At 35.6% G+C, this 17,170-nt stretch overlaps 2 protein-coding genes across 2 annotated transcripts in view; one reads left to right on the top strand and one right to left on the bottom strand.

The window, feature by feature from the left end:
• Positions 1-172: 172 nt before the first annotated feature.
• LOC306856952 (aflatoxin B1 aldehyde reductase member 4-like) lies at positions 173-6,210 on the bottom strand. The gene is made up of 7 exons (XM_079396531.1): positions 5,801-6,210; positions 4,310-4,497; positions 4,044-4,148; positions 3,813-3,909; positions 3,121-3,220; positions 2,860-2,989; positions 173-1,093 (listed from the first exon to the last, which is right to left on the bottom strand). Exons 1-7 carry the CDS (start codon positions 6,141-6,143, stop codon positions 932-934), a joined length of 1,125 nt encoding a protein of 374 aa, XP_079252657.1. The 5' UTR covers positions 6,144-6,210; the 3' UTR covers positions 173-931.
• A 3,578-nt stretch (positions 6,211-9,788) lies between these two features.
• LOC306856607 (uncharacterized protein) overlaps positions 9,789-17,170 on the top strand; it is a gene marked incomplete at its 5' end in the record, with an annotated part of 79,525 nt that continues 72,143 nt past the window's right edge. Inside the window, 3 exons of the mRNA XM_079395967.1 lie at positions 9,789-9,874; positions 11,209-11,343; positions 16,006-16,115. Of these exons, the coding sequence (XP_079252093.1) occupies positions 9,789-9,874; positions 11,209-11,343; positions 16,006-16,115 (331 nt within the window). The remainder of the gene's footprint in view (positions 9,875-11,208; positions 11,344-16,005; positions 16,116-17,170) is intronic.

The raw sequence follows: 17,170 nt of genomic DNA on the forward strand, positions 1-17,170 counted from the left end.
CATCTTTATCTTGAAAATATCCCACACGGATACGTTTTCTATGTCGTTTGTGCTTTGATTTGAATGTAAACAGCGTATCCGCTTGACACAGCTGACACAGAACAGCATACGCTGTTTATGTTCAGTGGATACTCTCCAAAATGGCGCTAGGGTGACGTGGAGGAGACAAATTGCTGAATAAAGTCTTTATTTCTGTTTTCTTTGCATACAAAAAGTAATCTCGTAGCTTTGTAAAATTACGCTTGAACCTCTGATGTCACATGGACTATTTTACCGATCTCCTTGCTACGTTTCTGGACGTTGATCCTGTTAAATACATTACTGTCTATGGGAGGTGTCAGAGAGCTCTCAGAATATCTTAACTTGTGTTCCGAAGATGAACGAATGTCTTACTGGTTTGGAACAACATGAGGGTGAGAAATTAATGACAGAATTTTTATTTTTTGGCGAACTATCCCAAAGCTGCATCTTCGATCAGAAGAGGATAAGTGTTTTGTAAATTGCAGAAAGTAGTTTGCACTAACTAATATATTATGAATCCATCTGCAGGTGTGGTGACACTGATAAAGGATTGTGAAGTGTGTAAAGAGGGGGAGACAATTCTGCTGAATTTGTACCACTAATGCACTGCAAAAAATCCTTTTCTTTTTAAGTACTAAACATTTTTAAGTTCTAATAACGTTTTTGGCAAGAAGACAAAAGTTATTCATCAAAATCACATTTATTTGTATTGCATTCTCATGTAAACATGGATAAAAATCAAGTGTTGGTGAGCTCAGAGATGTTTAATGTTGTCGTTGTGTTTATTAGGAAGCTGAAGGCCGGCCCAACTCAATTATCACTGTTCACTCACAAAATATGAACATAGAAAAAATAAAGTGATCTCTGTATTCGCTTCATATCATTTTATTCTTCAACTGCCACGGGGCGTCTAGCGGAAGTAGTTTGGACACTCGTGGGCCACTAAATCCCAGGCGTGTTTGAAAGCATCCACCACTTCCTGTTTGAGCGGGCCTTCTGCGGCTGCCGTCAGGTTCTCATGCAGCTGCTCCATGCTGGACATCCCGATAATGACCCCGTCACCCACATCACCCTGTAAACACGTCAAAACTTTGAATATTTCTCATTTAGTTCTTATGTGACTTAAAGGGTTAGTTCACAAAGAAATGAAAATGGTCATTTACTCGTCCTCAAGTTGTTCCAAACCTGTGAGTTTCTTTCTTCTGTTGAACACAAATATATTTTGAAGAATTTTGGTAACCAAACGGTTGACTAGCCGTCGACTTTACGAATATTCTTCAAATAAACTCGTACATCTTGAGGGTGAGTAAAAGATGACAGAATTGTAATTTTTGGGTGAGCTATCCCTTTAAGTTGTCGAGTTTAGAAAGGCAGATCAGAGACTTGCCAAACATCTGCACTAATTCAATCAAAGCATAAAATATGCATTATATTATTCATGATCAGGGTAGTAACTGATTACATGTCATCTGGGTTACATAATCAGATTCCAAAAATAAAGTACCTATAATTATATTTCATTACATTACTTTTTTTATTGATTACATATTAATGGCACAATGGCAGTACATTATTCATAATCGGATGTGCTCTAGTTCTTTTTTTCTTTTTCAAATTTCCTTTCTAAAATTCAACTGCTCTCATACATTTGGAAAGTCTTCCAGCTTTTCATCAGCTCATAAGCACCCTGTAGTTCATCCATGAACCCCGATTTGGGAAACCCTGGTGTAATAAACTCTTTAATACACTTCATGAGGTTGATAACAAAGAATGGAATGTATTTTAGGTCAAAATTAATAAAAAAAGGTAGTCGGATTACATTACCTAATATGTTCAATTCAACAGATTCTGTCACAAACTATAATTTGTCATGTAATTTGTAATCAGTAACAGACAACAATTTGTTAGTGATCTACCCAGCACTATTCATGATGTCTCTCTTATTACCGTTAACTAAAACCATAAAAATACATTTGCCCTGGCAACATTTCTCATTTCCGTGTAGTTTAAATTGAATGACTAAAATAACTAAAAGTACTAAATATTTTTTTTTTTTTTAGTTAAAGAGAAAAAATTCATGAAATTAAATTTTCTTTCATGTCTGTGACTGTTACATATTTCTTGTATAATCACTTCAGGGTTATTACTGTTAACTAAAATTATAAAAACATATATTTTACTAAAATAAACATTTCAGTTCGTTCCCAAGGCAACATTTCTCATTTCAATGTATGTTAAGTTAAAGTCCTAAAATAACTAAAAGTCATTAAAAAATGAGTGTTATAGCATAATAATAATAATATATTAAATTATATTTTCACTCATGTCTGTGATTGTAACATATTTCTTGTATAATCACTTCAGGGTTATTACTGTTAACTAAAACCATAAAACCTTTTTTTTGTTACCTGAAATAAAATAAATGTTAATTCACCCTTCGCTGGGAGTTTGATTGACAGGCAATCTGACCAATCATAACGCTGAATCTGCCATTTTGTCCGACAAACAAACCAGACAGGAGAGTAGATTAACCGAGGCTTTACAGCGATCTGTCTTGACACATTAAAGAGCCACAAAATGGCATTTATTGTTAGAATTTCTTTAAAAAAAATAAATCCTAAAACTTAAAGCTGAGACCAATTCATATGAAAAATAACCTGTTTTTTTTCACTGCATGAGAGCGGCATGGTTTGTTGGACAAAGCAACAGTAACAAACCAGCTGGGTTTTTGGGAAGGGTCAATTTATATTAAATGAAATATTTTACAAAAATAAATACAATAATTTATTAGCAAAAACTATACTAGTATATCAATGGCACTAAAATAACACTGCTCACCCTCAGATGAGAGTGATGGTACATCCAGCGAATAGCAGCTGATGTCAGGGTGGGTTTCTCTGAGCCGTACGCTGCTTCCAGAGCCTTCTGAATGCCATCTATGCCTTGGAAATGACTCTCCTTCCAGTATCTGAAATACAAAAACATGTAACACTGATCACATCTTAATGCTCAACTAACTAGATATGGACTCTGAGGTCACACAGGACTGTGATCCATCACTGATGTGAATGCCATGCATGAATTATGAATTTAATGCACCTGTCTCTGTAAGTACCGGCCCAGCTGTTCCCGAAGAATCGACCCGCAGGCTGAGCGCCGTCTTTATCTTCATAGTGATATTTTCCAGTCAGAAGCCCACCTGTGAGAGGAGTGGAGAAATGATTTTACTTCATCAGTGTATTTGTATTGTTTTTCCATGTATTTTATATGTTTTTTATCATTTACAATTAAGCAGAAGTTTTCAAATTATACAAAAAATGTGCCAAAACATAAAATTCTAGCTAAGATTTTAGATGGCCAAATAATTTTTCTTTTACGAATTTAGTGTTATTTTATGTATTTTTTTAAATATCATTTAATAACAATATATTTTATTATAACATTTTTGTATATTTTTTATAATTATAAGTTTATTATTGTATTTGTTATTATTATTTATTTTTTAATTATTATATAACTATACTATTATTAAATGTGTATATATTTTTATGTTTTTTTTATTATTATTATTATTTGTTTATTTTACTTAATGTATTATACTCATTTAAATTAGAGTAAAGATGCTGTTGGTTAACAAACAAGAAAAAATGGGGATTAAAAATGCAAAATGTCAAACATCAATGCAAAATATACTGTACAGTTTAGTTCTTGTTGACTTTAGCTCTGTTATTAATTAGGAACCAATTTATTATGTTTTGCAAACATGTTTAAAACACTAAGGGATGCATTACCTGCCAGAGGATTGTATGCATAGAAACGGATGCCAAAGTATCTCAAACATGGCAGCAGCTCAGTCTCCACCTGTCGTGTGGTTGCATTATACATGCCCTTCAGAGGAAAACATCAACACTGTTCAAAACTGACCTATTCATTCTTCAATAACACTTCATTGACAAATTTTAAAATAGTTATATACTAGACCTTGTATATATAGACTAACATCCATGCATCTATTCACTTACTTGATATACAGTAGGAAGCACCCAGTTATTGTGTTTGCAGATGCAGTAGATTTCTGCCACTTCCCATGATGCATAGTTTGATAAGCCCAGCTGTTTGAATTTGCCCTAAACACCAACAAACAGCTTGAGTTGCATAATTCTGACAGCTTTTGTTTTCTAAAAACATCTAGGTCAGACAGCCATAAACTATCAATAACTCACCGACTGTCAGGCATTTATCAAAGTGCACGTCTGACGGACAAAGTCTAGGGTCTGTATGGACGCACCTCTTTATGCAGCTGGTTGCAGGCCTGTAGTGTGTCCTGAATGGGGTTCTGGTGGTCCGGCGCGTGCAGGTAAAACAGGTCCACACATTGTGTGCGCAGCCTCTTCAGGGACGTCTCCAGCTGATGCCGGACACTTTCTGGTTTGAGTGTTTTTCCCTCCCAGGGGTTTGCTTTAGTCGCGATTCGAACTGATAAACACAAATGAAATGAAAGCACTGAACTTGATCATGAATATACTCCCCTTTTAGACCTTTATTGTATGAACATACTAATATTTTGATTTCACCCCCCCCCCCCCATTTTAAAGTTTTGTATTGTTTTGAAATGTCTATAAAATTTGTATTGATTTTTATTTCAGTTTAAGTTTTTAGTTATTTTAGCAGTTCAACTTAAATGAAATGAAAATGAAAAATGTTGCCATTAATATATTTAATTAATTAATTTAATATTTTAATTTAATATTTCGATTTTTAAATTACAATTAAAATTCAAATAGTTTTAATAAGAAATATGTAACAAACACAGACATGAGTGCAAATATAATTTCATGTATTATTATTTTGTATCTATTATTATGTACCTCATTTTGCATTGTTTCTAGGTATTTTTAAATTCCCTCCAGCATATTTCTTCTTATTTGTTGCCACTTGACATGCTATTTAATATGATTTGACTATGAATTAAAATAATAATACATTTAAAAATATTATAATTGTAATAAAAAGTATAACATACTAAATATAAAATACTATACAAAATGAATTAAAACAGAAATAAATACTACTACTACTACTAATTATTATTTATATTAATTATTACTGCTTAGTATTTTAATGTGTTATTTTTATTTATAATAATAATTATTATTATTATAAATAAAAATAATACATTAAAATACTAAGCAATAATAAATAAAAATTGTATAATAATTAAAATAAACGATATAATAACGTTAAAAAAAAACAAAAAAAGCATTTCTCCAAAAAGGAACTCATCCAAGTATTTGAACCATTTTATGCACAAACCAAATACACACTGCCAATCATTATGTAAGTATGCTAATGCACTGCTCGAATTGAAGGGGGGCTGGGGGGATCCGGGACCCCCCATAAGAAGTAAAAAATAGACTTAGGGGGGGTCCCTCAGACATTTTTACTTGGAGTAAGCCATTTAAAAGAAGAATAGTAGCTTATCTCTCTTTGTTATGCAACATTAAATAGTATATAGTTATGCATATTATGATCAAATATATTGTTTATTTTGTATAAATTGTATATTGCGAGACTAACCCCCACCCCCACCAAAAAAAAAAAAAAAGTCTGATGGTGGGGACCCCCCATAAGACTTGATTCAATTCGAGCACTGTGCTAATGTATAAACTGCTTATTCTTTGAACTTACAAATCGACATGTCACGTGCAATGTCACGTGATCTACCCACTTGTATCTGTGGTGATCAGAGAGACTAGTTAGTGTTTGGGAAGAGTTCTACCTGTTTTGGCAAGCTGCATGTTTCCTATGATGGTCTCCGCCTGTCCATCATTGTACATTAACGCGGTGTCCAGCTCCTCGTGGCCGCGCTCTAAGAACAGCTGCACCAGCTGCGCGCTCAGGTGCGCGTCCGCGCGTCCCCCAAACGCCATGGAGCCCAGCAGAGTGACTGGGGGTCTGGACTGAGACATGCTGCACAGCTGATTGAAGCGTGGTGTCGTGAGTCTGGGGAGAAATGCGTGGCGAGCTGCACTCAGGCCTGCTCTGGCAGCGCACTGCATATAGTTCCTGTACCGCATACAGTACAGACAGGGACTGAGGGACCGTCGCGAAAGCGTCGACATTGTGCGTGAACGCAGAGGTCAGAGCAGACGAATGCCATTGGTCAGCACAGGAAGGTGGACTTTTGAAGGTTCATAGTTCATATTTTGTCTCATTAAAATAGCGATGCAGGTTTTCCATGTATTATTTACCATTCTTTTAAGCACATGCGATTCCCATTGTAACCTGAAGATGCCAGCAGAATACAAATAATGGTAGTGGACCAAAAACGTGATTTTCTTTTGTCAGCATCCAAACTTTGGGTAAACTTTATATGAATGTATAAGGAAAACTGTATATTTCATGCGTTGTAACTAGGTTTTCGGTATTTTAAACCTTTTGGCCTTTATTGGTTCATTTTAATAGTGTAGTGCAGCAGTTCTCAAATAGGGGCCTCAGCAAACTTCCAGACGGGGCCAAATAGGCAAAGACTTAAAATATTTATTTATATTGAAATAATTAAAATTCTATAAAACACTAAAAATAAAAATGCACAACACTACAATAACATATTTTGAATTTTATTATAGTATAAAATTATATACATTTTCTTATATTATTTTAGTTTATAATTTTTTTTCTAACACGGTATTTCATTGGAGGTGCTTGAACAAGTGGACAAAAAAGGATCACTGATGTAGTGTGAACAACAACAACAAAAAATCTTAAAACCATAAATATCAACGGCAGTCTCTCAATATGAGATGATAATGTCAAATTCTGTTATATACAGAATATAGTCATGTCAAACTGTTTGACTTGTCATGCCAGGTACTCAAATACAGTTGGGTTTTCAAATTACATCACTGATGCATCACAATATTTGCAAGTAATTATCATAAACCAATAATTATTATTTATGATTGCAGGTGATATTAAATCTAGCATTTAATTATTCTTATAAGAGTAAATGCACTCTAACAAAATGGCAATAATGACGTTTCTTAACCTTTCATTTTACTGGTTCAAAAAAAAAAAAAAAACACGTAGCCTAGTAACACGTCTACATTCATGACCTTTGAAGACTTATGTGACAAATGTTATGAAAAAAACTCCCTTAACAGATTTTATTACTACAATATTCAGATACGTTATACAAAAATAGTCTGTCTATCTTAAGAAAGGCAATACAGAAGATTTGTGAAGACCAAAGAATGTTAATGTTTTGTTCCTCAATGAGTTTCATGAATTGTATTAAACATGCTTGAAAAGAATTCCACTCAGTATTTTCCTGGAGTGACACGTCCACATGTGCTCTAAATAGCCGCTGATGTTTTTATAGGTGTGTTTTAGTGTGTAACCGCATTGGGCTCATGGCAGAGGTGTTGAACCCTGCTTGGCATTGACCTCTAGAGTCGGATCAGTGCTGTTAGAGAATGTTTTCCAGGTTCTGTTGCCCCAGAATCCCTGATCCCAGCGCTGACCTCTGGAACCTCCCCCATGCACTGCTTCAGCTGTGGCTCGGTGACCCCTCGACAGGACCGTCCTGTAGGAGAATAACTTGTGATGTCACACGCCGAAGGTTCTGGAATATGAGTAATGCAGTGATGGTTTGCTGTTATTTCAAGTAGCGTCTAAATTAATCTAATATTTTAATTACAATTGAGTATGATGATAATATTTCAAATATTATCATCAAAACAAATTGAGTAAATGAATAAATAATATATATATGATTACATTACTATTTTATATTATTACAGTGTTATTTTAGAAAATCTTTTTGAGTTTTAGATGGATGTTGATACTACGTTTTTCTTAAATGTCTTGTTTTAGACTGTTTAGAGAACATTTAAAGGGGTCATCGGATGCAAAATTCACTTTACAATTTGTTTGAACCAAAATGTGTGTTGGAAGTGTTTGTACACATCCATCCTATAATGATAAAAATCCACCCAGGGTTTTTTTTTTTTTTAAATCCCTATTTTAAAATCCTCTTTCTCAAATCAGGCTGTTCTGAGATTCCTGTCAGAATGACGTAGTTCTGTACAGACCCCCCCCCCCCCCCCCCCCCCCCCCCCCACACAAGAGTTGATTGACACTAGTGTCTTACCAAAGACCTGCCCTGAGTGAGCTGTGAGCTGTCCGCCAGCTGTGAGATGTCTCTGATTAAGCGATTGAAGTGTTTAGTTGTTGGATGTAATAATGAATATAGCAGTCATCATTTACTCCCGACATCTGAGCTGCTGAAGACGCAGAGGATTAACGTTACTTTCACTTTGCACCAATCCCCGATCTACATAAACGCGTCTATGTTCGCCCGAATCATTCGTGATCCAGCTTTATCTACAGAAGAAGTGAGTATAAGGGTTTTTATGAATCTTTGCAAATCGCCATTCCTAATAATGTGCTAGTTATCCGTAGATATATACACCTAGATGCCTCATTATCAACTGTTTCTATGATACATAAGCCATCCGCCATTTTTGGAACAGTCTGCGAATCTTTGAGTGCATTGACTGTGTGCGTCTACAACAGCAAGTTATTCGCTTGTATATCTTTGAATATTCACTGATTATTATGGTGAATGCGATATGATTTTGACAGGGTAAAGAAGGTGTTTTTTACACTACCATTGAGAAATTTTAACCAAAGTATGTTATAGACTTAGACCCTAAAGAATCATATTAACTTGTGTAAAATGGGCATCCGATGACCCCTTTATACAATGTTTGCTAAAAGAGATGTTCTCATAATGTTTGCATAACCAAGGAAAACCATATTTAAAACATAAAAACTGGATGTTTTGAATGGTTGGATAACATTTGGAACTTAATGGAAACTTTAGCAAAATGTTTTTTATTATTATTATTACAAATTAGTTTGATGATATATTTTGAGTAAACGTTGAAGTGAAAATGTTATGTTATTACATATTAAATAATTAAAATAAAAATAGTGCTTAAATATTGTAAACATAATATTGTATTATTAAGTATTATAAATTGTCTAATAAAATGTTTATTATGTAACTGTTTTATTACAAACAGAGAACTTTGGCTAACATTCTGGTAAAGTTTTCTCAAAGTTATGAAGAAACATCATTCAAAGTTGTCTGGTCTTTATTAATGTTACAGTGTGTTAGCATGTTGTTTATACATTGTTCATTTAACGTTTAAACGTTATTGTTTTAGAATGTTAGGAGAAACATTTTATGTCATGTATGATTTAAAAATGTATTTGCAGGTTTAAATAATAAATAAAGACTGGTGTTTTTAGCACTTAGACCTGCATATAATCCATCATGGCTCTATGTTGGTCAATTAGAAGCCTGTTCCTCAGTGGTGTGAACATTAAAACCTGAGTTCATTACAAAATGACCTTCATTTGACTCTGAAATCGGTCTAATAACGTGTTTTCCTTTCAATTAGGCTCTTTGAAGTGATGTAGTAAATCAGGCTGAAGTAACGCGCTTTACGCTCATTTATAAATCATCCTGAAGGAGGTCAATCAGCAGCCTTTGCCTGTTTCTGCATATAGCTCGTTCCTCTCAAAGGACATTCCCTTCACTGCTCCTACAGGAAGACTGTCCTGAGGGCATTTGGATCTCGGTTGGTGTCTAAGGTGGATCTGAGAGTCTTTTCCTCCTGTCATCTGCTGCTGCGCTTTCAGTCCGCTCTCCACGCGCGTTAATATGGTCCAGAGCTCTTTCTGAAAGGCGTATGAGAATGGATAGGTTATTTTATTCTTTAATCATTCTAATTCATGGAATTTATGCAGCATCCCGTTCTGGAAAAAACCTGATGCCGCACATGTGAGTAACGGTCTTTGGTTTGTGCGCGCTTCTAGAATATTATTATTACTAGTTAGCTTTGAATATCACAACAAATGAAGTAGGCTATTTAATGAACGAATTTGCGTCTTGTGTTCGTGCTCATGTTTATGAGTTTCTAAGTTTAAATAAAGCAATCTAGAAAAGGTTTTTTTTCTTTGACGCGCAGCCTATTTACGCGTAATTTTGTGCGACGCTGGTTGAGCATTTATGGAACGTATTTTTTTCTGAAACATTTCAAACGTTATTTCCTAGTTAACAGGGAACATTCTCAGAACGTTCTCTAACGTTCTGGAAAGGTTGTTTCAAAGTTCTATTAGTACAAACACATTTTTTTATACTGGATGTTTTGAATGGTCAGAAAACGTTCAGAAATAATGTTTTTGAGAACTTATTGGGAACTTTAGCAAAACATTTGTTAGCTGGGTACTTGTTGTGGAATGTTTGGAGAGCATTCAAAAGTAATGTTCACATAACGTTTGCAAAATGGAACACTTCCTTAAGGTTCACATAATCAATAAAACAATGGATATTTGGAATGTCTGGAGAACATTCAGAAATAATATTTTGAGTCTTTAATAGAAATGACACAGACAAAGCACACTTTCACGTCTCTGTAACACAATCTGCCAATAATCCCAGACATCAAACTAATGGCCTGGAGGTTCACTGTGAACTATGTTTGAAGATAGAAAACATTTTTACTGAGTGACTAATATATCTGGGAACTTAAACTGTGTAAATCTTGTCATCTGTGTTCATAACGTTGTGCAGTGATGATTCAGGTGATTTATTAGCATTTACTTATTATATTAATGTTCACTATTGCGCAATCTGACATGGAGCGTCTAAGTCAGGGATGGGGAATGTTGATCCTGAAGGGCCGGTGTCCCTGCAGTGTTTAGCTCCAACCCTAATGAAACACACCTGAACCAGCTAATCAAGGTCTTCAGGATGCAGTTAGGTATTTTGTCCCCCAGTGTTTTTCAGGGTTGGAGGTAAACTCTGCAGGAGAGTGGCCCTCCAGGATCAACGTTGCCCACCCCTGGTCTAAGTAATTGACAGTCTTACATCTTGTTCTGCTCAAATTCATCCAAGTTTATTAAAATTACATGAAAGGCCTGTTGAAAATTCCAGCTGACTAAATGATAAATGTTTATGATCCTCTATGTTTGGATTGGTGTGACCTAGTGCTCTAATATCTGGGTTTGTAACCAAAATGTTTCACAGTAGGTTCATCTTCAAGATGTTTCACTTCAGGTTGCTCAATGAGGACTGAACCTGGAGGCTAACTGAAGTGTGTGTTTTATCTCCAGGCCAAATGTGTGTGCTGAGCAGGAGGTGAAGCTTGTGGCCCAGATGCAGCCATGTGTCCAGGCCTTCACAAGGATGGTTAAAGCCTGGAAACAGGGATGCCAGGGACAGTCGTGGTGCATGGGCTACGAGAGGAGGTTGGTCTGTAATCTATTCAGAATGTTTGTAGAAAAAAAAATAGAAACACAAAACACAATCTCTTTTTGATTTTACTGCCCAAAGTAAAGATATTTTTTAATGCAAACTTTTATTAAAAATGTAAAATAAGCATTTCTGATACATAGTACAACGATGTAGGGATTTTTATTTTTGGATACTGTTTGATGTGTATAAAAGTATAGTGCGCAGTATACAGCATATGCTGTGGTGTTTGCATTTGTTCAAATCATTATCCCTAAAGTGCGGCAACAATGTAGTGTAGTTTTTTTTAAATGCTTATTGTTGCACACATTTTAACATATATATATATATATATATATATATATATATATATATATATATATATATATATATATATATATATACTATGCACTATATGCTGTGCAGTTTGCATTTGTTCGAATCCTTGTCCATAATGTCATGAGACAACAGTGAAGTAAAGTACTTTAGAAATATTTATTGTTGCATAATCTTTCACATACTTTAAAAAACAATGTGCAGTATAGACTGTATGCTGTGCAGTTTGCATTTGTTCAAGTCCTTATCCATAATGTCATGAGGCAGCAATGTAGTGAAATCTTTATTGTTGCATACTGTTTCACATACTTTAAAAAATAGTATGCAGTATGCTTTGTAGTATGCATTTGTTCAAATCCTTATCCATAATGTCATGCATCCACAACTAGTGTTTGAAATGTTTATTGTTGCACACTGTTTAACATACTGTAAAAATGGTATACAGTATATGCATTGTAGTATGCATTTGTTCCAATCTTTATCTGTAATGTCATGCGGCAACAGTGTAGCACAGTATTGTTCTAAATGTTTATTGTTGCATACTGTGTTTCACTTAAAAAAAAGTATGCAGTATACACAGTCCTATATCCCTAAATATGCAATAGCAGTGCTGATGCTGGCTTGTGCACTCTCCACACTATTCCCTTCTGAAACATCAGAAAAGGCTATTTTCTTCTCGTGCATTACCTTTGTTCTCTAATCAGACTCTTTTAAGTGTAAGGTGCAGTTATGCTCTTGATGGAAGCAGCAATTTGACAGGCATCTCCAGAGGGTCTCGCATACCTACAAGACAGAAGGCAAACGCCCTCTGCTCACGCTTTGACAACCCTCTCCTCACAACGGCTCTGTATACTTAGCATGTGAGAGACCCAGGCCCTGCAATTAGGTGCTATAAACAAAGGGCGCAGGGTTACGACTCTGGAGCCGAGATGCAGGACTGTAAACTACAGGGAGCGGGAAACTCTGGATCTCACGTTCACAGAAAGCATCATTAAAGGGTGGATAAGAGGGAAGTGTTGCTGATTAAAGGCTCATATGTTTGTGTTTTCACACATCGGAGCTCATCCACAAACATTAGTCATGACCTGATCTCTCATTCACTGACTAACCACAAACACACGACCTATAATAGCTCACAGAGAGAAAGAGGATAAACTCTAAAAGCGGCTGATGACAGACTTACGTGTGTACTCATAAAGAAAGTTTACGGGTCTTAATATTTACCTGTTGGCTAAATGAAAAAACAAATTAAAAACCATGCATATTTTCTTTTCCTTTTTTCTTTCTTTCTTTCTTTCTTTATTTTTAATGATAGACTGGTTTCTTTTAAGGTGCATGTGTAACAAATACTTCTGTGCTGTTCAGTGTGCATTTTTTGGCTTCTTTTTTCTTTTTTTTTATTAAACAGTAGTTCACTGACTTATAATTACAGTTTTCTTAAGGATACAATCTACCTCAGCTAATGCTGCAAACTATAGGGAGCCATATTACTTGCACATTGCTATAATATTAAAAGTTACAGTTAACAGCCCAAACTATTACATTCAATTGCTGTTTATTTTTAGATGTAATAATCAACACTTAAATAAGTTGTATGCAAACATGAAAATTGCATATATGGCAGTTTTTACATTAACTTCTAAATCTAATGATAATATTTCTATTTGTTGTTGAAATAAAATCATTTAAACAGTGGCTGTCATAACTTGTTTTCATGACAGATTTATTTAAACATACAGTACAATAAATAATTAAGACATAACTAACAGGTGAAGTCAAATATAATGAATATCTAGGCTAATATATAGCTAAATCAGACTTGCTAAGTCCATAGTTTTAGGCTACTTTTACACTTTTGCCATGGGTTGTTTTTTTAGAACAAGGCTTAAAGGGATAGTTCACCCAAAAAAAAAAAATTACCCCATGATTTACTCACCCTCAAGCCAGGTGATTTCCTTCTTTCAGATGAAAGTTATATTAAAAATATTGTGGCTCTTCTAAGCTTTATAATGGCAGTGAATGGTGGTCTAGATTTTGAAGCAAAATAAAGTGCGTCCATCCATCATAAAAAAGTGCTCCACACGACTCCAGGGGGTTAATAAAGGCCTTCTGAAGTCAAGCAATGTATTTGTGTAAGAAAATACCCATATTAAACACTTCATAAACTGTAATCTCTAGCTTCCGCTAACTGTTGTATGCACATTCACAAGAGTGGGAAAACCAAGGGAAAAAACGTAATTGACTTACTGTTACTGTTGCTCCCTCGGACAAACAAACGGAGTTGTTCACTGTTTTACAATGACAGCTGCAGTGTGAAAACCTTGTCCCATGAGGTTTTTGCACAATTTTGGACACAGTCGGTCATAATGATCGCGGATGACAACATGCAGGATCAACAATTTAACCAGTTTATTATGGAGAGGCACTGAAATGTTTGTGTTTTTGACCTACACTGTACAAGAAGCAAGAACAGTTCGCTATTTAGGTTTGTACGTTAGCATGGACTCACTAACTTTAACATTAGCTAGTTTTAGTCAGAGATACCTTGCTGAAGCACAAGATAACATTAACGTTCTGCTTGAGCAGATGAAAATGGTAACTTAATGAGTTTATGACAACCGGAAAATGAACGTTTTTGTCTTCATTTGTATTGGGGTTGAATACTTATGGACTTAGTTTTGTTTGGATTCAGGAAATGTAATACAATCATTTATATTGCCCATCCTCTCAGGATACCTGGAATCAGTGTTACATGTACCCCAGGCACATCGTTGTTCCATTTTTGAAGCATAAACCCCATAAAACCGATGCAAGCTTCGCATCTTCCAATGTTTTTCTATGGCACTGAAACCTAAAGATGTCCGAATTCCGCTCCCCGTGCAACTGATACTCGACTGCCATTGGCTAGTCTGCGTTCGAGGGGAGGGGCTTACCGATAGGTCTATTGGAGTAGTTTTGATTAGCAATTAGTCTGGTTGTGATTTGCAGACCTGGCAACCTTGAAATGCTCTTCTCTAGAGTTAATTTATCTTACAAACAAACAAGCTGAGGACACCGATGGCTTGCCTCAGATAAATGTAATGCTACATTACATTTTCTTTACTAGCTGTTTTACTGATATCTTTCCACGGTTGAAAGACTGATTGAGCTATTGTTTATATTGTGTTATAAGTAGTAGTAAAGAAGTGATGATCGCCTTCACTCGCTGTTGAACCTTGGGTGCATATACAGCGATCTGTCACGCTACGTCAAAGAGTGAAAGATGATACTTATTCTTATCGAAAGCAGAAATATATAAAACTGGAAGTTTCATATTAAGGTCTGCACATACAGTGGTTAAAACAATGTATATTCACTCTAAAAAAATGCTGGGTTAAAAACAACCCAACTTGGGTTATTTGGCAACCAAGCGCTGGGTAAATATTGGACAGAACACATGCTGGGTTATTTTGACCCAGCTGGTTGGGTTAAATGTTTTTACCCACCATGCTGGGTTGTTTAATATATTGTTTAAAAATTATTATATTGCTGGCTTAAAATGGGCTCTAAATTAAAAATCACACACCGAATTCCTATAATGATGAAAGATGAACATTGAAAAATGAAAAACAATGAAAAAGATGAACATTTATTATTAAGCAAGAACACCCATGTACAAAATACAAGACAAATTTAATTTATTTGGGGGAATACAGTATAGTTTACAATATAACATATATACATTTAAACTCGTTTAACAAGCATTTTAGAAATAAAAAAGGCATATAGATGTAGCATTTTAATTTAAGTGTATTCAACCTTTCTCTGTAATCGCTTTTTGCAGAAATAGTGCTAATTTTCGTGTTGGTGTGTTGCCGAAATCTGAGCTGGTGAAGGGCTGCTGTTTGCGGGGGAACTGCGAACTTTAGATTTCACTCGTAGGGGAGAGATGGCGTCACTGACTCCAAAACCTGCCCAAAAACAAACAGTACTGAAATTAGAGAACATATTTTAACATGAAATTAAATTACACTCAGTATTATAATGAATAAAATCCATTTATGTTGTGCAAGGCAAAGGCGTTTCCAGCTCGAAACGACCGTGGATGATGCAGCTGACTGACATCTCGTCCTTATGTTGTGTTGCGTGAAATTATATAATTTACACCACATTAAAGACTTTAGAAATGAAAGAGTGCACCAAATCAGCGGCAGCGCTGAGAACCGATGTCTCCTGTGAACAGCACCTGGGTAAAAATATTAAAAATATCCCAATAAAATGACCCAACAGGCTGAACCCAGCATTTTTTAGAGTGATAATATTAAGAACATAAGAAGAAAGATTTCTTCCTTTTTTCCCCACAGAACGGCTTACTATACTGCATACAGACAGGTGTATCGACAGGAGCACCAGGAGGTTTACAAGTGCTGCCCAGGATGGTCACAGCTCAATGGGGAGGCCGGATGCCTGTATCGTAAGTCTTCTTTAAATGCCATGCTATGTAAAATCACAGAATTTACTGAAAAAGTGCATAAATGCCCTTGTGTTAAGCATGTGCCTATGAGAGTCAATGACAGAAATCTGTATTTATGATCATTTTGAGGCCTTTTGTTGGACAGTAAATGCCTGATTATGCAGCTGGCTTTTAGAGGTATAGATGGAGTTAGTGATTAAGAGTTTCATGCTCCATGTAATTAATTTTGCTGTGAAGTAAATGTGTCCAGATTATAGATTAGAGTGTTTCAACTAACATGAAGGTCCATGTATTTTTTTTATTTATTTTTTTGCATGCTTGCGATTGTTAAACCATGAACTAATTACACATTCCATTGGCCTTCCTGTCTACTGTGGAATTAGGAAATTAGTGTCAAGATTTGCTGTAATCCTCTTGCTTGTGGATTCTGTATTGCTTTATTGGTTGGACTAGAGACAGTGCTTTATGGTGATTTACCAGGGTACAGACTGGAGAGAAATCTGCACAGATTAGTTGCACCACTTGTAGTGTGGACTGGTGGGTTTTGAACAGTAATGGAACACCTCTCCTAAAGCCGCAGATCTGAAGCTTCATCAGGTAGCACACATGATATGGGATGAGTTACACACCACATTTTAATACTTAGGGTTGGTGGTTTAGTTTAAATGATTCTAATTGTCATGCTTGCCTCAGCAACAAAGCCCTGATCTCACTTTGTCTGAATTTGTTTTACTTTCTAAAGCCAAAAGCCCCGGTTTGTAATTGGATTTCTGCAGCTCATCCCGTCTGCTGTCTGGTCTGGCTGAGGTCTCGTCATTGTCATTGTTCTGGTAACAAGAGAGCTCCTTTGCTTTTTCTTTTCGGAGGAGTTTTGCTGTGCCTAAATGGACCAGTTGGGAATCCTTTGATAGGATTTTTTAGGACTGTCATAATCTGCATACTTCCACAAGAACCCCTGACGAAGAGTAGCCTAGCTATGGACCCTTATTAGGCCATGATATACTGACAGCGGGTAAAAAGGAATTTAAAATACCTGAACAGTGATATACCAAGGG

This window comes from Barbus barbus (genome assembly GCF_936440315.1).
Source record: "Barbus barbus genome assembly, chromosome: 37".
NCBI lineage: Eukaryota > Metazoa > Chordata > Actinopteri > Cypriniformes > Cyprinidae > Barbus > Barbus barbus.